Source organism: Corticium candelabrum, chromosome 1 (assembly GCF_963422355.1).
Source record: "Corticium candelabrum chromosome 1, ooCorCand1.1, whole genome shotgun sequence".
In the NCBI taxonomy this organism is placed as follows: Eukaryota; Metazoa; Porifera; class Homoscleromorpha; order Homosclerophorida; family Plakinidae; genus Corticium; species Corticium candelabrum.
Genome location: NC_085085.1, coordinates 12,942,438 through 12,961,888, shown reverse-complemented (window position 1 = coordinate 12,961,888; position 19,451 = coordinate 12,942,438). Strand labels below are relative to the sequence as shown.

Below are 19,451 nucleotides of genomic sequence, written 5' to 3'. Positions count from 1 at the left end.
GTGATTGCTCGTCTTGTCGAGAAGCATGAATGAGTAGGGTTTGCATGATGCCTTCCTATAGATATTGGCAAACTCTTCATTGCTTATGGCGTTGCTGTGATCGTCTGCTATCTGTCGAGTAACTTTGTTGTGTAGACCACGAAAGAGACAGAAGGCTTTGGTATTTCGACGAATGTATTTAGGAACGTCGTAGTAACTCTGATTGAGGTAGATACAATTGCAGTTGTGATTTCTGGACAGTGAAAAGTACTCCTTGCAGGCGCGTAGCCCAAGGGTCAGTTGGGGGGTGGGGGTTCACAGGGTTTACAATCGTAATTGAGTGAACGTATTATTTGTTAATTTTATTACCAATAAATGTTCTTCTGCAGCTCTATAGAGATTATGTAATGTCGTGAAGATTCCGTGAACGGTCTTGACTATACTGCACTTAGATTACTTGTATAAAGAACGTTAATTAACGAACTGAATCAAACGCACTATTCTAACTCAACTGTTGAACATGAACAAAACACTTCAGTCAACTGTGGATCTAGAAGCATAGACCGGCTGATACATATTATGACATAAAGTCAACTGCAACCATTCTACGAGGATGTTTGCGTTGAAAACGACCAATAACAGCATTTATATCAATTTCTAAGTTATAGTGTGTATGCAAAAGAGCAAGAGCAGTCAGACGAGTAGCGCCCATAGTACTACGTAGGTATGTCTTCAAGCGCATCAAGCAACTCACAGACCGTTCACACTCTACTGCTGAGAATGGAATTGTGCACACAAGAGCCAGAAGACATTGTATATTTGGAAATATATTTCCCATGGTACACACCAGTGTCGCAGAGGCAGTGTGAGGAACCACTTCAGTGGCAGGTCTGCTTCTCCAGTGAACTTCCCACAAGTCTAACTCAGCTGGTAGGCCAAGAACGGAAGGGTCAGGAAGGTCTTCTCGATACTCTTCTGCAAATTTGTAAACAGCATCTCGGGACCTAGCAGGATCTTCAAGGAAGGTCGAAGGAATGAGGTATAGACCCTTGGCAGCAAGCTGCTGCATGTTCGAGAATCTATCTCTCATTTGGTTGCACACATCATCGACCACCGGAATGGAGATTGTTCGCTTGAAGTATTCTTCAGGGGTTGCTGCTGGTGTATTTTGACGGTTGGTCTGTCTGATACGTACGCCTACGTCACATATATTTAATTTAGTCTACGGCGCAGCCAGAAGGATACGAGGAGGTTTGGCGCCCGGGCAATGGGGGGGGGGTTCACGTGCAACCGTAAACCCCTATAGGCTACGCGCCTGCCTTGATAGGTTCCATATGCCTGCTGTCTATTTTGATATCATCAAAGACGATCAGCTTGCTAGTATCACCGTCTAGTTCTTCGATGGGGCATTGGCATTGCTGCGGCGGTTTGATGGCGATGTTGCGTATCAAATATGCAGGTGACTGGCAAGAGGCTCTAGATGTATAGGTATATATAAGTGCATTAGAGTTTTTATTCTTTCCTGTCTGGAGAAGCTGCCAAATTTGCATGACGCCTGAGACGTCATAAAACTGACTAGAGGTTTGCGTCTTTTGTGCTTATAGTTTTGTCTTGCCGACGTACGTGTTCAACGCAGACAAAACTGTACTATGCTATCGTGCATAGTTTACTAGACAAATCTCTTGTTCTGAAAAGAGAAGTGCAATATGGCACGAAGACCAAAAAACAGCTTTCTGAAATGCTTTGTAGAAGAAAACTGCATGAAACCATTATATATAGTCTTTGCAAATCAAGGAGTCTATTTAATTAAATTGTTTTGAGACATGGAGCAGAGCCAGCGTTTTTGGTACAAAAATTGCAAAACGTAAGTGACAAGCAGAAATGGAATTATGCATCTTATTAGATAGTGCATGCATTGTGCTATTTTGCGTGATATTTAACTTGACAACAGCAAGCTACAAGTTTTGAATTTAAACAACATTCCATTTTACTGTTAGATTAAAATATTTAAAATGCACACTATAAATTATAAAAATTAATTTGTATTTAATATTTAAAAATTATACTGTTTTTTGGTTTTATTACATTGTGTCTGCCACTAACTACATATTTCTAGTATGACATCAACATGTTTTTTCAAATCCACTATTTTTCATGCAAGGTAGTGTTATTTTAATAAACTTTTCTTAATTAGTTAATAATTGTTTTGCTCTTTTGTTTAGTTTATTGTAGCGTTTATCTATTAACTGATTTGCGGCACGTTTCAATAGGTACATACTTAATTAAACTAGAGTTGAAGAAGAATACTTGTAGAAGCTTTAGAGCTATATCGTTGTTATAATGTCTTTAGAACAGGAACACACGGTATTGTTGTATTGTTGAAAGTCAATACGACTCTAACGAAAAATTTTAATTTATTTTTATCTAGTCGTTGTCTGATTTTGCAGCTGCAGCACTTATAACAAGTCATATCCCTACGGTTATGGTTTTGGAACCAGGAAGAAATGTTACCCTACAATGTAGTGGTGTTGGTCCTCCTGCTCCAGATGTCTATTGGACAAAGGGATCCGTTCGAATTGAAAGTGAACAGAAAGGGCAGTTACGTCTGCCAAACGTATCTCAGCAAGATACTGGAGTGTACCGCTGCCACGCTGTCAACTACTTGGGACAAGACGTAAGACAAACACGAATAAGTAAGACAGAAGTCTACCTACGTTGTACAGATGTCCGTATAGTTATCATAACTATAATTGTCAATGTTTGATTTATAGTTCTTACAGAGGTAAAATTTGTTATTCGTCCTCCTCCTACTGTTGTCGCGTCTGCTTTTGCCACAATAGTAATGAACTGCACTGCTGAGATAGCGCCTGGAATACCAATATCTACACGATGGGAATTTATACAAGGACGGTGCAGATCGGGTTCGGCCAAGAGAACCAGTTTATCCAATGGGACGCTAATTATACGAAATGTGACCGAATGGGATAGTGATACTTATGTATGCTACGCCGGTACCGATTGGATTTCAGCAAAGGTACAAGTGAGGGTGACAGGTATTTATGGCTAGAGTTATTCTATATAGCTGCCATACAAATTGCATTCATTGCGTGCTTTTACAGTGGATATGAGTTGGATGCTGACAAGTGACTACTGTCAAGGATTTCGTCAGTCTGCTTACAACAGATCTGTTTATTATGCGGTGTCTTCGTCTACAATATGGAATAGATCTAAATACTATCATTGTCCTGTGGGTTATTATTGGCCATGCACTGAAGAGGGACACAAGATATTCAATAACAAAAACTGGTCAGGACCAAAATCGTACTATAGTCAATGTGGATGGAGTGGTTATAACTACCGCGGAGGATATAGACAGTTCTTTAGGTTTCGTGACTCGTCGTCAACATACGCGTACAAAGATGCTGGAAATGATGATTCAGACGGGCTATCTAGCACTAGTTCTACCTCCAACTTTGCTGGCATCATTTGCGTAAAGAAATGATGTTGTATAAGTTGACACAAACTACTTGCTGCATATAAGCAAGCTATCTGTAGTGTCTTTCAGCGCTTGCAGGCTTGAATAGAACAAGAGTATAGCTTTTGCATAGCTATTGTGGGTATCTGTGTGCAGTCTGACTTATCTTTATAGCTAAGTTTGTTGCTTGTTTGTCTACAGTGCATTCTTTCTCATATTCATGCAGTTTGGATTTTCACAAGTCAAGACCTAACTACGCGGCGTATAAAACTGCATGTATGCTTAATTACAGTAAGCACGTTCGTATCAAATGGTTTAGTTGTAATTAATTAATAGGCTGTTGCCAGTTCATTCGATAAATAGACTTGACGTGAGTCTTAAAACAACATATAATGTACTTGCACATATCTAAACATGGATACCGTGCAAACAAACAAGAATAAAGGTCAACACAATGGTGGTGTGAAAAAATTCAAGAGTTACCATTGTTATGCCGTAGATAATTTTATTTAGACGTGAAGACGACAACGTCACCTCGTTGCAGGGCGTACCTAGCCCTTTCCTTGGGTCGGTTCTTATTAGTGGACATCACACTCAGACATGCTATATATATTTTATATATATTATATATATATATATATTATATGTATATAATTGTTATTTATTACAAGTCCCAGGAGGGACTAGCCGTACCATACTAAAGTCCGTCCCAGCCCTATAAAAATAGCAATAAGTCCCGTTAGGAAAGTCTCAGCAACGTGCTACTAACATCATTTTGAAGCTCTCTTCAGTACCGTTCGTGACAGATAGATATGGTGAAAATTTCCTGTATACCATTAATTATTGCATCTAGGAGCTGACCAATGGACAGTCCGTATATGATTAGAGGTAATACCACCTTGAAAGGTTTAGCTATCTGAGGGGGTAACAACTGTAAAGTAGCTGGTAATGTTAATGCTATTGATAATAGTCTAATCGGGTCAAAAGCTTTGGGAAACCTTATACAGAGTAAGAACCCCCCAATTCTTTGACTTCAGACCATCAGTGTGTTATGTAGTCAATGCTGGTGGTGGTTTCTACTTCCATGAAGTCTGTAGAAATGCAGTCATGCTATTGGCACTGTTTGTTGTTACAAAATGCCCTCCCACAAGTTGCTTCCGGGGTTGAGTTAGCTGGGACGGACTTTTGAAACCATACACACATTGCAAATCTTTTGTGCCGGGTAACATTTGTTATCGTATTGATCTACTCTACTATACATCTGAACGTGCATGGTCCTGAAATCACGTTTGCATGCAGAGGTTAGTATAGCTGCACATTTGAACCCAATCGCTATCAAATCAAACTGACCGAGAAGCTCGTCTTTAAATGGAAAGACTATTCTATTTTAGTCTTTAATTACGTAGCCACTAATTATAATAATAAAATACCGGATGTTTAGCACATGCTTCCGGACGTATACGTATGCACTGTCTGCATGCACGACGTTCTGTCTAGAATGAGAAAGTGTTTGTCGAAATCTCTTGCCCATCTAGAAACAGCGTAGAATTAAGTTCAATTATGATTATTTGCTTTTTTTCAGGCAGATCGACGTATGTGATACGAGCTCAAGTGGTGAAGGTTGGACACTGGTTGGTCGAGCGTAGGAATCAACTAGACAGATATAACAACGCCCTTACTAATCCGAACACGAACACGTTACAGTGCTGCAAGCACTAGATAAAAAACAAAGGCTGGATTGCTGTGCGCTCTGAGGCTCTCTCGACTACTAAATTAGCCAGCAAGTTTGGTGATAGTACTCTACTACGAATTCACTCTAGACAATATTTTTTGAAAGCTCGAATCAGCGCTTCACATTCCTCCATTTCTCATCTCCATCTATGCAATTGCATCAGTGGTGCGGACTGAGTGTAGCAGACGGATGTAACCACGTGTACGCCACCAATTCCTGCATGCGGATGTTTGCCACACACACTATTTGCATTGGAGATTGGAGACTACTCTGGCAAGTAGGCTTGATGGCTCTAGGCTTTAGGAATCGGAGTCGATCGGCAGCTGTTACGACCTTGTATCTCATGACTTAGATAACTAAATACCGTCTAGTCATCTTTGCTAGTAGCCTCGAACTTCCAGACCAGAGTGCGCCAAAGGTCTAGCAATTTAGTGCTTCTTCATTTTTACTCTTGAGTCGAGAGAGGCAAATGTGTTTTTGCCTGCACGTGACTTGAACTGCAATACGGACAGGTCCCGGATTTACTCTCTAAACTAATGGAGCTCTCTAGCGTCGTGCACGCACATGCACACACATACGGACGGGTGGACGAACTCATGAACATGGTTATGCATGCACAAACGAAGCACGCACGCACACATGTGACTCATCCATGATTGTTTGCAGTTGTACATGTGGCCTACGCCTACGTGTTTAGTAGCAGGGTCTGACAGGGCCGGATCCAGGGGGTTGCAACCTCCTCTTTTAATAGGCATGGTTCAATAATTTTATATAATTTCATTAGAAAAGAAAAAATTAGTAATGCTATAAATAACTGCTAACGATGAACCCCCTCTTTCAAAATTTCTGGATCCGGCGCTGCCTGCGGTGCATTTATTGTCATGTTAAGGGTTCTATTACCTTAGAGTCTACGTCTCTAAATGATTTCTTACAATTTTTTATGTTAGCTAACATTGTCAATCGTCGTTGTTTTTCGGCGATTTCACAATGTGAAACTAATGACGTCTCGGTGTGAGATGACGAGTTCCGCCCACTTTCTTCCCCAATCACAAACTAGCTGAAACCGAAGCGGAAATTACATAATTTCACATTCTGTTAGCTTGCACTTTGGAAACTTGCAGACTGACGTGTGCATGGTCATGAATCTCAGCGTTTTTATTTTTTGTGCAGCAGCGTACTGCCTTTGCGGTACAGTAACGGCTCGCACACTAGACCAAGCCAGAGCAGCACCTGGAGGCGAAGGAGAAAAGAACCAGTACAAACTGCCTCTATTTGTGCGTTTCCAAACGGGAATCTTCGGCGTCGACGTCTCTACCAAAACCAGCACAGAAGCATTCAGCTGTTTGAGAAGAGACGGTAAAGAATTTGCGATCGTTCGTGCTTTCCGGAGCATCGGTGAGTCACATGCTTCTAGACAAGACTGTTGTCGTAGACGATTGTATTGCAGCAGACATGTTTTTAATTGGTCCTGGATTGGCAGGTAAAACTGACGTCAACGCACCTTCGACGATTGCAAGTGCTTGGGCTGGTGGCTTTGGTCGCGTTGACGTTTACATATTTCCATGCTTTAGTTGCGGTAATCCGAGTTCCCAAGTGACGAGAACAGGTCAGCTGTCTCTGTGAACTATGCGCATGCTTTGTGTTAACCTACTCTCATACAACTGGAGCTCAACAAACAGTTAGAGTCACGTTTGCTTTGATCAAAAATTTAGTTGATTGGCTAAGAAACAGCCGATACGGGATGATCTGGATTGACGTGGAGCAAAAGGTACACCAGTACTATATGTAAAGTTAAAGCTAAAACTTGTTTTATAAATAAACATTTGTAATTATTACTAGTAATTTTATTTCACATATTTATAGTAAGTAAAACAGCAACAGCACGTTTCAAAATTATTTGTTAAATTATTGTAGAAGTACTGGTCAGATAACCAAGCAGCCAATCGGAAGTTCTTCACAGAAATGTTACAAACAGCACAGGTGATAACATAATTACATAATAGATGTATTGACTTAAAGGAAATGTCTTTGGAAATGTTTATCGTTTGATTAAATAGAGATACAAGCCAACAGGAGTCTACACTTCAATGAATTACTGGACCCAAATCATGGGCTTTGATTTCACTGGTGCAGCACACGTGCCTCTCTGGTAACAAAGAAATAACCGAAGATATCGATTGCAGCATGTGGTATTTATACGTTACTAGATAAATGCCTCGTCCTTTGTACAAGCAAGATACTGTAGGGTTCTGACGGAAGACGAGAAGCACTGTGAACGTGTGGATACGCCACGTGCAATGTTTGTTGCGAGGTCCCGGATGTGCTGAATGTCCAATTCGAATCTTGCTCTTCTCGCTTTTTTCGATAGAAATCGACATACTCCCCGTAGCGCTTGCTGAAGAAAACGTGTAGGTTGGATTCGGTGCAAATTCAATCAGAAGATGGAGAGAAACGAAAGCACTAAAAAAGTAGGTTCAATCGGCAAGAAATATTCGATTGCTCGAGGCTTTGCCAAGGACGACGACACGTAAAGTCTACACAGGACTGGTATAGACGTGTGTTCGAATGAACTGGAATGTGTAACGTTTGCGTCATCGAGAAATTTTACGCGGGGGCGACCCTTCGAGAGGAAACCGTGTTCCTAATTATTTTTTTATTTTTTTACGCAAACCTACCCCTTCGTGTACCGAGTGTGCGTACCAATTTTGGTTGCGAACAAACATAAGGCGTGGCCGCGTATCACGAACACACACACACACACACAATTTGAGCTCTAGGTATATACAACGAGTTGATCGCGGGTGTATGAACTTTCATCGTGCACTGTATACGTATAGACTCAAGCAAAACATCCTATTTATTATTATACAGTCAGAGCAAATTGTTTGTGCAGGTACCCGCATTTCGAGACAGCCCCATCGTTTAGTGATTTTACATCGTTTGGAGGATGGGCAAGACCAAACATCAAACAATTCGATGCAGATAACAATGTGTGTGGTACGTGGTTTTACTTAATTAATAACAATTTAATTACAATGACTAATCTTGACGATTACTTAGGAGCTGTCGTAGATGTGAATTGGCACCCTTAATCGAGACAGCACACAATAGTGAAAGAAGTGTACTGAGACCGTGAAATGCTTTCTGTTGATGCAATATATAGCTGGTAGATGAAATAGAAGCTTGTGTGTTTGTCCAACAATCAGGATGACATTGCACCCTAATAGAGTTAACATTGCACAATAATCTAATGTCTTGGGTCTGTATACTTTTACTATTTGTTCATGCGGTGTCTAGTTTTCGCTGCATGCTGCAATTTCATTTGGCGATCGACTAACACAACAGCTGTAAGTAATTAGTGTGTCTTACATAATCGGCTGAATTACTTAATTTATCAAATTGACAGAATTATTCTTTCCTAGTTTATTCCTAATTTGTGTCAAAGGTTATCTTTAGAAAAATTTGAATGCAGTTTCTATGGAAACCGCAAGTCATCTCTTAGTCATCTGTTTGCATGTACAAATGAGAATCAAGTTTGCTTAAATGCAATTTTCAGAAATTAGAACGTCGTTGTGAGTTGCTCTTGTTTTTAACTTGGCAGCACGTAAAATGCAGAACGTGGAATAGAACGAAACACGAAATGGAATGTCTAAGTTAAGTCACCCAAGCCATGCATCTCCAGTAGCAAGCACAAACGCGGAAAACTCGCAGTTCAGCTCAAATTTCTCATCTCTTAATATATTCAGTGTTCAATTTCGTGTTCTATTTTATTTCTTTGTTGTACGTACTGATTTCCAACGTTTCTAAATTATTTTCTCTTTCTTAATTTTTAGTGCTAACAAGTCAACTATCTAACAAAATGTCAGCAATGTTATCACTTTATTAAGTATTAGCAGAAATGCAACATATCAAAGCTTTAATTATTGTAAATGGTCTGCTAACTTAAACGAAAACTAGCTTATTACTTAATAAGCATAAACTATTTTAGACTGTGAAGAATCTGATGCATGTAGTTGTTATATTAGACATCATGAAATTGAAACTATAATTGTTCTGCATGCACAAGCATTCAGGAACAGTTGTACTTACACACAATTGCCTAGCTAAATGTAAGCGTTACAAAGCAATCATGGTCAACACACACACACACACACACACACACACACACACACACACACACACACACACACACACACACACACACACACACACACACACACACACACACACACACACACACACACACACACACACACACACACACACCAGCACATAAGTCGACTGGTATCATAGCAGAAACAGAATCTATTCTGCCATAGAAAAGCAAGTGAAATAAGAGAAAGCACTACAATGCTAAACCCTAGACGCCGAGAAGGTGAATTTTTCCAGTGCCAGTCAGGATTTTAAAAGTACACTCGAAAGTAATGATCAGTAATCAAGATAGGAACCTCCCATGATTAACGCTGACCGCAAGGGGCGGTACCGAACCAGACCCAGTCGTGATGGCAGCGCATCGGGGGCTGCAATCCGCACTGCGTCTGGGGCGAGGCTAGTCGCTATAACTTTGAATGTACACTTGAAAGACATGATCAGTAATCAAAATTGTAACGTCACGAGTGACTCTGCCTAGACTAGCGGCCAACCTCCAAGAACGCTATGTCGAGATTACACGCGTACACGAGCGATAACAGTGAACGCACGCTACAGATTTCAAAGTTGCTTACAAGGTAGTTTCCGTTCCGTCGAGTCGGTATTTCTGTCGAGTTGGTCGTTGAGTAGGTATTTCCGTCAAATCGGTCGCTACTTCCGTCAAATCGGTTGCTACTTCCGTCAAATCGGTTGCTACTTCCGTCAAATCGGTCGCTACTTCCGTCAAATCGGTTGCTACTTCCAGTGAGACGACCACTATAGCCCTCGCTATGCCTATAGGGTTAATTATTTGAGGTTGGGCTAATAGGTTAGCAAGAATTAAAGATGAACAGTACTGTACGTGTTACACTGTCCTAGATATCATGAGTATCACAATTTTTAAATATCAAACTACCAAAACAAGACAAATGTGAGCAAAAATATTGGTGCTAGATTTTACACGTTGTACTTACTACAGTCGGGTTGCAAAGCCACATAACTCAATTAGCTACAAGTGTGATGGCTGGAAAGAACAAAGACGTTTCTTGTTCTTCCATTCGAGATCGTGTAGTTCTCTACACTACTCCTACCGTTACATCTGTCTTGATGGCGATCGTTTTCTGGCAACTTTCGCTCTACCAGGCGCAAGTGCGTGAGCTGCAACGACACGTCAAGCTTTCAGACGCGACGACCGATTCGAAGCGTTTTGCAAACAAAGAGAAGATTGACTCGTCTGTCGAAGAATTGCTTTCGCGATACACGAGAGCAACAGGAAACGACAAAGGTACAGATGGTGCGCAAACGCTCGACGACTACTTCGTCAGAATTGCAGAGCAGCAGGTGATCGAGTGAAGTGTATACTATACTATGCACTTCTCTTTGTTTTTATTAATGCGTGGTTCTTTTGATTATGAAGTTGCGAGAATCGTTGAAAGCACGTTGTGTTGACAATGAACGTTTGTGTTTACAAGGTGAGTGTGATAGTTACGCGTTTGCACGCCTTCAGTGTGAGACTGCATGGAAAGAACGATTGTTGACACTGTCTTCTGCAATAAAATGGTACCGTTTCTCGTAGGGCCTAAAGGAAACTCGGGCCCAAGGGGAATTGCTGGATTACCTGGTTCTTCAGGCAAATCATGCTTCGACTAATTCATTGCGATATTTACAGTTGACAGTTTGTATTTGATTGCAGGCAGTAAAGGTGACAAGGGAGACCGGGGAGTCGTCGGTACTCGAGGTTTGAGAGGCACAAAAGGCTCTAAAGGAGAACCTGGCGCAAGGGGAGCGAGTATTGGTAAGTTGAGTAGATCGACGCGATTGTTGACACGTCACGTGTAAGGTGTTGGTTTTGGTGTTGTACATGCAGACCCTCCCGTTTTCACCCATAAACCGCACGACGTCGTATCGCCGGAGTCGGGAAGAGTCGAGTTTCATTGTGCAGCCGATGGATTTCCAACGCCTAAAATACGATGGCTAAAGCTTGACTCTACACTGCCGCGGTCTCGAGCGAGCATATCTATAAACGACACACTAACGATCAGAAATGTTCACCGTCACGACGTAGGAATATATGTCTGTATGGCTGAGAATATATTTGGTGTTGCGAGAAGCTACGCAAATTTAATTGTTCAAGGTCAGTGTAGCGCTTCTAAAGATATTGACTAGCAGTAAATATAGTCTATATATTATGTAATAGTTCCTGTTGAGTTTTCCTTGGTCCCGCCGTCCGTAGTGACTGTACAACCAGGAAAGAATGTAAAATTGCAGTGTCTTGCTACTGGCCATCCTTCTCCGACTATCACTTGGTCACGTGTTGATGGAGTTCTGGAGTCTGGCAAAGTGAACGCCAACGGCAGTCTGATGTTAGAAAGCATAAAGAAGAGCGACATCGGTCAATACATGTGCACTGTAAGAAACGCTCTAGGAAAGAAAACGTATTCATTTGCATTGAATTTGGAATCGACAGAAGAAGGTAAGATCATTCCAAGCAACACAGCATCGATCGCTTTGTAGAATAAACACAAACATTTACTCGTGCTTGCATGCATTCTCTGCTAAATAAAGACTTACAACATAACAGTTTAAATAACATATTACGTGAAATGTATAACCATAGGAAATGTGATTGGAAACCGTGAGACTCATTTATGCTGCACCATGCATAGCTATAATATACGTTACTGTATTCATTGTTGTTATTGTTACCTAAAGTAAGAACAAGGGTTGCACAATCACGAAACGCTATATTACACTTATTTGGAAAACAATTAAGTAAAAATTACTGGACTTTCACAACACAAGTGAATTTGTGGTAAATGCAATCATCGAAACAAAGAGTTCACTAGATGGACAATATAGACAGCTTGATCGCAGATATAGGCGACATTATAAAAGCCAGAACTCCGAGGTAAACAAATTCAAACATGAATTCTTCAAAATTTATACACAAGTTTAAGAGATTTTAGTGTCAGCTAAAACGTCTTTGTCAGTGGAAATCTACAGTTGAAATAAGTACAAACAGGCTCGTAGTTCACAGACCGCAGGATTTTAGTAGCAACCTCAGTATACGCCATTATCGACGTCTGCGCATGTTGTAGTCTCGCGCAGCCAGCCCCTCCTTCTTTTGACTTTTTAGCCAACGGAAGTAAAAGGGGGATGGCTGGCTGCGAAGGACTGCGCATGCCGATGGATGACAGTTACGTTGAAGGCGGAATACAAACTGCCGTAGAGTGGCACCAACTGCATAAACATTTAGGTTGCTATATACATTCGTGCACGATGTAAGACAGTATTGCATTGGCAATGTATTCATGCCTATACCTAATGGCGTGGCTACAGGGAGGCCTGGTAGCAGCACTTCCTTTCCAATTTTAGCTTTTGACTTTAGTGTATTAGCTTTATAATGTGCAATATCTTTCGAATTCTTGTTTTTGGTAACTTAAAAAGCATAAACTTCTGTTTCTTACTATCTAATAGTTTCAGACTACCAATCTCATTTTAATTATTATTATACGTCGTTTGTTATCTGACCCAACAAAACAGAAGTGGCATGCATGTGTAACGGGGACATGCAACTATACAGTATGACGATATCACATTGCAATCAATTTTTATGTTATATATATTAGCCTTTTTCACTGTTAGCTAACTAATTAAGCAAGCCACGCTCAGTTGGCGAGTTGTGCGCTTTTCTTATGTTAAATTTCTCAATCTGTCACTGCATGCTGTTTCCCTGCTAATTTTAGGTATTATCACGGATATACCTGCGGTCATACTTGCATGTCACATTGTGTGCTCAATTAAGAACTCTTGCGTGCCTAATTTGACAACTGTATTATGTCTGAATATGTACAATTTCAATATTGCTCTTTTCCTAGTTGTTTGTAAGTATAGATATTAATATGATTCGCACTTTGCAAATTGAGAAATTGAGCTTCAAACATGGGGGCGTAACCTTATGGCAGTCGCCATTTTGAAATGATGACGTAACAATATCTTACTCGCGTATGTTGCTCTGTGTAGCGAGGATATATCGAGGGTCAGTCAGAATTTGAAAGGATGTAGCATCTAATAACACAGTATCTTGGATGCTCACTAAGAACGTCCTTGGGTGTGAGCCGTCTATGATGATGCGTGGTAAAGCGCTCGGGGATTCCGTCCCCTGTGTCCGAATCAATTTCATGAGAGTTTCCCGAACTCGAACTGCTCTCAGCGTCATCACATTCGGGCTCAAAACTGTACGGAAGCTACGCCATATACTCTGATGACAACACATGCGCAATCGGTAAGATATTCGTACGTCATCATCTCAAAATGGCGACTACCATAGGGTTACGCCCCCACGTTGGAAGCTCAATTTCTCCGTTCAGAAAGAGTTCTATTAAGAAAGAAAGGTACCAATAGAATCAGGCCACTTATTACTATCATGAGAACGTTACTTCTATTTTCATGGGAGTTCCCCTTTAACCTAATTGCAACAAAATATAAATTACTGTTGCACAAAGTTACCACAAAAGTTGACGAGTTACTTGAAAATTATATATTTGGTATAATTGAGTCTACCATGCATCTGAGAAACAAAACACACTATCCATTAATTATGGATTACACAATTCAAAAAACTTTTTAAGAATATGTTACAATGGTCAGTTGTGAAATCGTCTCACAAGGTTTAACTTGCTAAAGTAACTTTAAGAAAGATTAATTAAATATAATTAGTACGAAATAACACTGCTCTTGTTATTAAATGCCACTGCTATGCTCAGTGTCTCATAATAGTTTTAATTAATGGGCGCAACAGTTTGGGTTAATTACGTAATAATGATAACAGTTACAACAGAAGATGTATAGCTTATACAGCTCCAAACAGTTTTATAGCTGTTTTCTATTTGTACAGCTGCAGCTCGAGTAACAAGTCATCTTCCTGCTGTTCTTGGTATTCAGCCGAGAGGAAGTGTAAAACTGCAGTGTTCTGGTGTTGGTCCTCCAGCTCCTGAAGTCTATTGGACAAAGGAATCTGTTCGAATAAAAAGCGAACAAAAGGGGCAACTACATTTAAAAAACGTATCTCAACAAGATGCTGGAATATATCGTTGTCACGTTGTCAACTACTTAGGACGAGACGTAAAAGAAATAAGTATAGGTAAGAATAAATTTACAAATATAGTATTTTTATAATTTATATTGCTAATTGTAGTTATTCCTGAGATAAAATTTGTTCAACGTCCACCAACTTCTGTATCCGTTTCCGCTTCTTCCACTATAGTAATCAACTGCACTGCTCAGTTGATGCATGGCATACCAGAATCTACACAATGGGAATTTCCAGTGCAACAATGCAGAGCGGGGTCGGCCAAAAAAACCGTTTTATCCAATGGAACATTAGTTATACAAGACGCTACTGAATGGGATAGTGGTACTTACTTATGCCACGCCGGTAACAAAGAGATTTCAGCAAAAGTAGAAGTGAGAGTAGCAGGTACTCGCCGGTTTTGTGTTTTTGTAGTTGTTGCATGTACTTGTGTTGCAATGATTGCACGTGTTCAGAGGACATGAATTGGATGTTGACAAGTGACTCCTGTAAAGGATTTCGTCAGTCTATCTACAACAGATCTGTTTATTATGCGGTGTCTTCGTCTACAACGTGGAACAAGTCTAAATACTATCATTGTCCTGTAGGATATTATTGGCCATGCACTGAAGAGGGACGAAAGATATTCAATGATAACAGCTGGTCAGGGCCAAACTCGTACTTCGGTCGATGTGGATGGAGTAGTTATACCTACGGTGGAGGAACTAGATATTACTTCAGGTTTCGTGATTCGTCATCAACGAGTGCGTACAAGCATGCTGGAAATGCTGATGCATACCAAGTCCAGACCACCAGCTCTACCTCCAACTTTGCCGGCATCATTTGCGTAAAAGAATAAAGAATAATGTTTCTTGCAAGTTGCCACAACACTAACGCATAAGCAAGCTAAATTGTCTTTCTACGCTTGCAAACTTAAATGGAACAATTATTTCACATAATCTAGACTTGTAGCTAATGTGGATGCATGTGTATAACTTTCATGTGGAGTCAAACTTATCTGTCTTATAAGTTTACTTGTCGAATTATGCCACAGCATGCAGCTTTATGGTGCAAACGATTTGGTGCAAACGGTTATCACTTTTAAAGCAGTTTTCTTCGTGCCTGTAATTGTATTTGTTGTTTTGTGCCAATTAGATTATACGATAGACAACTAGACAAACAAATTCTGCGCCTGCTAAATATTCTGCTTCTATATAACATGCAATTCGACCAAACCAAAATGAAAAGAATTAACATACACGTCAATGCGATAACAGTTAAACAAGTCCAGGAGTTGCAGCTGCTATGCGACAAAAATATAGGTCACTATAAATTGCATGGATGGTTAACGTGCTCGCGGCATCAGCTGGGACGTTGAATAGGCTAGTCTGTAGTAAAGTTATATGTCTGTATATGAAAACAGCAAAATATGATAAGGTGAAAGCAAACAAACGACAAACCGGTAACATTTGTTTAGCTATCTTGCATGCATGATTGCATACTATGATAGTAAAAATACTGATGGATATATATATATATATATATATATATATATATATATATATATATATATATAAACTGTCTGTCATGAAACAAACAACACGAATTGAATAGAGAGACTCACTGTAAAAAGCTTAGGTTAATGCAATAAAGCAATCGCGTGTTTAGACAAAAATCAGAATATCAACGTCTCTGTCACTGTTGTGTTGTCCTTGCCATTAGCATCCTGCATGTACCATTACTTTCACCGCTTTATGCTGGTATTTGTTTTGGTTGTTGCAATTTCAGTCGCATGCAGATCAACAGGCGCTCGTAACTCATGCCATAAATCACCAGCTGAACTCATCTGTCAAAGCTCCCACCTTTTACGATCCTGCATCTCCCTTAAAATCTAAGAAGAAACTACATTTGACAAGTGAGGATCAAGTTTTGCTCATGGCTTTGTCTTGGTTTATGCTCCTCATACAAAGGAGTGCTATGTCTACGTATAAACTTCAAAGGCAGATTTAGGGGAGGTGTTCAGGGGTCTGGCCCAACCTTCAGAGATCAACTATTATCAACGCATCTGCAATACACCTTGTATTGCGCCTACTAACAGCAGCATAAGTATGATTACTAAACAGTTGTCACTATGCGAACATATAATATGTATACTTGTGCAGCCAGTTAGCTGTTTATGGCGTGCCATTTGTGTCAAAAGTAGACAATGAGATGAGGCGATGAGATAATGCGATGAGACAATGAGAAGAGGCGATGAGATAATAGGATGAGACGATGCGATGAGACTATGCTATGAGACCATGCGATGAGACCATGCAATGAGATTATGCGATGACACCATGCGATGAGACGAGATCATGCAATGAGACGAGACAATGCGATGAGACCACACGATGAGCCCATGCGATGAAACCATGTGCTGAGACGAGACCATGCGATAAGACCATGCAATGAGAAGATGCGATAAGACAATGCGATGAGACCATGCGGTGAAACCATGCAATGAGACCATGCGATGAGACCATGCGATGAGACCATGAGATGAGACGAGACCATGCGATGAGACCATGCGATGAGACAAGACCACGCGATGAGACTATGCAATGAGGCCATGCAATGAGACCATGCGGTGAAACCATGCAATGAGACCATGCAATGAGACCATGCGGTGAAACGATGCGATGAGACCTTGCAATGAGACCATGCGATAAGACCATGCGATGAGACCATGCGATGAGACCATACGATGAGACCATGTAATGAGACGACATCATGCGATGAGACCATGCGATGAGACCATGCGATGAGACCATGCGATGAGACAAGACCACGCGATGAGACTATGCGATGAAACCATGCGATGAGACGAGACCATGCGATGAGACCATGCAACGAGACCACCTGATGAGGCCACATGATGAGACCAAGCAATGAGACCATGCGATCAGACCATGCAGTAAAACGATGCGATGAGACCATGCAATAAGACCATGCAATAAGACCATGCGATAAGACCATGGGATTAGACCATGCGATGAGACCATGCGGTGAAACGATGCAATGAGACCATGCGATCAGACCATGAGGTAAAAAGATGCGATGAGACCATGCGATGAGACCATGCGATGAGACCATGCAATGAGACCATGCGATAAGACCATGCGATGAGACGAGACCATGCGACGAGACCATGTAATGAGACCATGCGATGAGACCATGCGATGAGACCATGCGATGAGACGAGACCATGCGATGAGACCACGCGATGAGATCATGCGACCAGACCATGCGGTAAAACGATGTGAGGAGAGCATGCGATAAGACCACGTCATGAGACGAGACCATGCGATGAGACCATGCGATGAGACTATGCGATGAGATCATGCGATGAGACCATGCGATGAGACCATGCGATGAGACCATGCGATGAGACCATGCAGTCAGACCATGAGGTAAAAAGATGCGATGAGACCATGCGATGAGACCATGCAATGAGACCATGCGATAAGACCATGCAATGAGACGAGACCATGCGACGAGACCATGTAATGAGACCATGCGATGAGACCATGCGATGAGACCATGCGATGAGACCATGCGGTGAAACCATGCGATAAGCCCATGCGATAAGACCATGTGATGAGACGAGACCATGCGATGGGACCATGCGATGAGACCATGCGATGAGACGAGACCATGCGATGCGACCATGCGATGAGACCAAGCGATGAGACCATGCGATCTGGCCATGCGGTAAAACGATGCGATGAGACCATACGATGAGACCATGCGATGAGACCATGCGATAAGACCATGCGATGAGACGAGACCATGCGATGAGACCATGCGATGAGACCACGCGAGGAGACCAAGCGAGGAGACCATGCGATGAGACCATGCGGTGAAACAATGAGATGAGACCATGCGATGAGACCATGCGATGAGACCATGCGATGAGACCATGCGATGAGACCATGCGGTGAAACGATGCGATGAGACCATGCGATGAGACCACGCGAGGAGACCAAGCGAGGAGACCATGCGATGAGACCATGCGGTGAAACAATGAGATGAGACCATGCGATGAGACCATGCGATGAGACCATGCGGTGAAACGATGCGATGAGACCATGCGATGAGACGATGCGAAGACACCATGCGATGAGACCGTGCGATGAGATGAGACCATGCGATGAGACCATGTGATGAGACCATGCGATGTCAGTCACCATGCATGCGATGAGACCATGCAATGAGACCAATGTCATCATGCGATGAGACCATATGCGATAAGGCCATGCAATGTCACCATGCGATGACACCATACACATGCGAAGAGACACTATATTGTCACACAATGCGATGACACGATGAGACTGTAATATGAGATTGCAATATGAGACTGAATCAATATGAGATTACCACATGTAGCTACTGGGAAGACTTGCGAATAGGATTATAAAATTATATTTTATCTATTACAGATAATCTAGTTTTTGAAGCATTTTCACTCGCGCTCTTGTGTGATTGCATCAAGGCTGCGTTTTTGAGCTCCACAAAGCCAATTGAAGTGCCTACTCTCCCACGTTTCTAAATCTTGACAACGTTGCAGTATTGTAGTCTTTGATAGCCGGTTGGAGAGTACAACATGTCGTATACATCTTGTACGCGGTACACACTCGCTGCAACTCACTATACTACAATTGATTGGGTTGTCAATACTTAATTCTAGGCACATCTTCGTATAATTGCCTTTCGGGAATCATTTTAAAAATTCTGAAAAATGATTCCGCTGGTGTGTTCTCTAAAGCCTTGAAGTGTGGATTTTCACTTGAGGATTTTTACAGACAAGCGGTGCAAATTTGAAATTCAGAGTACTTACAACACCTGTGATAGGCATCAGTCTATATGGCTTGTCTACGGCTATTGAAGCACCAGTAAATTTAGTTTATCTAATGTATAATAAGAGGATTAGATTGCTTTTTAATACTAGAATATATTCAGTGCGCATGGGGTTAATGGTAGTATTTTTCTCATTAATATTATGTGGTCTACAACTCGAAAGC

At 41.3% G+C, this 19,451-nt stretch overlaps 4 protein-coding genes across 6 annotated transcripts; 3 read left to right on the top strand and 1 right to left on the bottom strand.

The window, feature by feature from the left end:
• Window positions 1–556: 556 nt before the first annotated feature.
• Window positions 557–1,048, bottom strand: LOC134176172 (52 kDa repressor of the inhibitor of the protein kinase-like). Its single transcript, XM_062642862.1, has one exon. The coding sequence runs from the start codon at window positions 1,046–1,048 to the stop codon at window positions 557–559; it is 492 nt and encodes a 163-aa protein (XP_062498846.1).
• A 1,413-nt stretch (window positions 1,049–2,461) lies between these two features.
• On the top strand, window positions 2,462–3,660 carry LOC134176164 (neural cell adhesion molecule L1.1-like). Its single transcript, XM_062642851.1, has 3 exons — window positions 2,462–2,672; window positions 2,751–3,032; window positions 3,099–3,660. Exons 1-3 carry the CDS (start codon window positions 2,462–2,464, stop codon window positions 3,479–3,481), a joined length of 876 nt encoding a protein of 291 aa, XP_062498835.1. The 3' UTR covers window positions 3,482–3,660.
• A 2,624-nt stretch (window positions 3,661–6,284) lies between these two features.
• LOC134189202 (probable GH family 25 lysozyme 2) lies at window positions 6,285–8,525 on the top strand. Of its 3 annotated transcripts, none has more exons than XR_009971457.1 (8): window positions 6,285–6,581; window positions 6,667–6,792; window positions 6,899–6,954; window positions 7,101–7,166; window positions 7,244–7,375; window positions 7,432–7,654; window positions 8,080–8,183; window positions 8,247–8,284. XR_009971457.1 is itself a non-coding variant. In XM_062657446.1 (7 exons), exons 1-7 carry the CDS (start codon window positions 6,320–6,322, stop codon window positions 8,276–8,278), a joined length of 738 nt encoding a protein of 245 aa, XP_062513430.1. In that variant the 5' UTR covers window positions 6,285–6,319; the 3' UTR covers window positions 8,279–8,525. The 3 variants fall into 3 exon arrangements, 1 of the variants encoding a protein (XP_062513430.1); XR_009971456.1 differs by having other exon boundaries at window positions 7,432–7,733; window positions 8,247–8,283; XM_062657446.1 differs by lacking the exon at window positions 7,432–7,654 and having other exon boundaries at window positions 7,244–7,335; window positions 8,247–8,525.
• Window positions 8,526–10,334: 1,809 nt separating this feature from the next.
• LOC134182744 (basement membrane-specific heparan sulfate proteoglycan core protein-like) lies at window positions 10,335–15,569 on the top strand. Its single transcript, XM_062650187.1, has 9 exons — window positions 10,335–10,655; window positions 10,732–10,786; window positions 10,891–10,944; window positions 11,008–11,109; window positions 11,182–11,448; window positions 11,512–11,787; window positions 14,212–14,457; window positions 14,512–14,793; window positions 14,862–15,569. Exons 1-9 carry the CDS (start codon window positions 10,335–10,337, stop codon window positions 15,242–15,244), a joined length of 1,986 nt encoding a protein of 661 aa, XP_062506171.1. The 3' UTR covers window positions 15,245–15,569.
• The last annotated feature ends 3,882 nt before the right edge of the window (window positions 15,570–19,451 follow it).

What these genes read in the sequence shown, in the direction of transcription:
- LOC134176172 (XM_062642862.1), bottom strand. Translation starts at nt 1,048, where the DNA reads ATGCAGCAGCTTGCTGCCAAGGGTCTATACCTCATTCCTTCGACCTTC.
- LOC134176164 (XM_062642851.1), top strand. Translation starts at nt 2,462, where the DNA reads ATGGTTTTGGAACCAGGAAGAAATGTTACCCTACAATGTAGTGGTGTT. An exon ending in CGTAAGACAAACACGAATAA is followed by an intron (nt 2,673 to 2,750) that starts GTAAGACAGAAG and finishes TTTGATTTATAG; the next exon opens with TTCTTACAGAGGTAAAATTT. An exon ending in GGTACAAGTGAGGGTGACAG is followed by an intron (nt 3,033 to 3,098) that starts GTATTTATGGCT and finishes GTGCTTTTACAG; the next exon opens with TGGATATGAGTTGGATGCTG.
- LOC134189202 (XM_062657446.1), top strand. Translation starts at nt 6,320, where the DNA reads ATGGTCATGAATCTCAGCGTTTTTATTTTTTGTGCAGCAGCGTACTGC. An exon ending in GCAGCACACGTGCCTCTCTG is followed by an intron (nt 7,336 to 8,079) that starts GTAACAAAGAAA and finishes TTGTTTGTGCAG; the next exon opens with GTACCCGCATTTCGAGACAG. An exon ending in TGCAGATAACAATGTGTGTG is followed by an intron (nt 8,184 to 8,246) that starts GTACGTGGTTTT and finishes ACGATTACTTAG; the next exon opens with GAGCTGTCGTAGATGTGAAT.
- LOC134182744 (XM_062650187.1), top strand. Translation starts at nt 10,335, where the DNA reads ATGGCTGGAAAGAACAAAGACGTTTCTTGTTCTTCCATTCGAGATCGT. An exon ending in TTTGGAATCGACAGAAGAAG is followed by an intron (nt 11,788 to 14,211) that starts GTAAGATCATTC and finishes CTATTTGTACAG; the next exon opens with CTGCAGCTCGAGTAACAAGT. An exon ending in AGTAGAAGTGAGAGTAGCAG is followed by an intron (nt 14,794 to 14,861) that starts GTACTCGCCGGT and finishes GCACGTGTTCAG; the next exon opens with AGGACATGAATTGGATGTTG.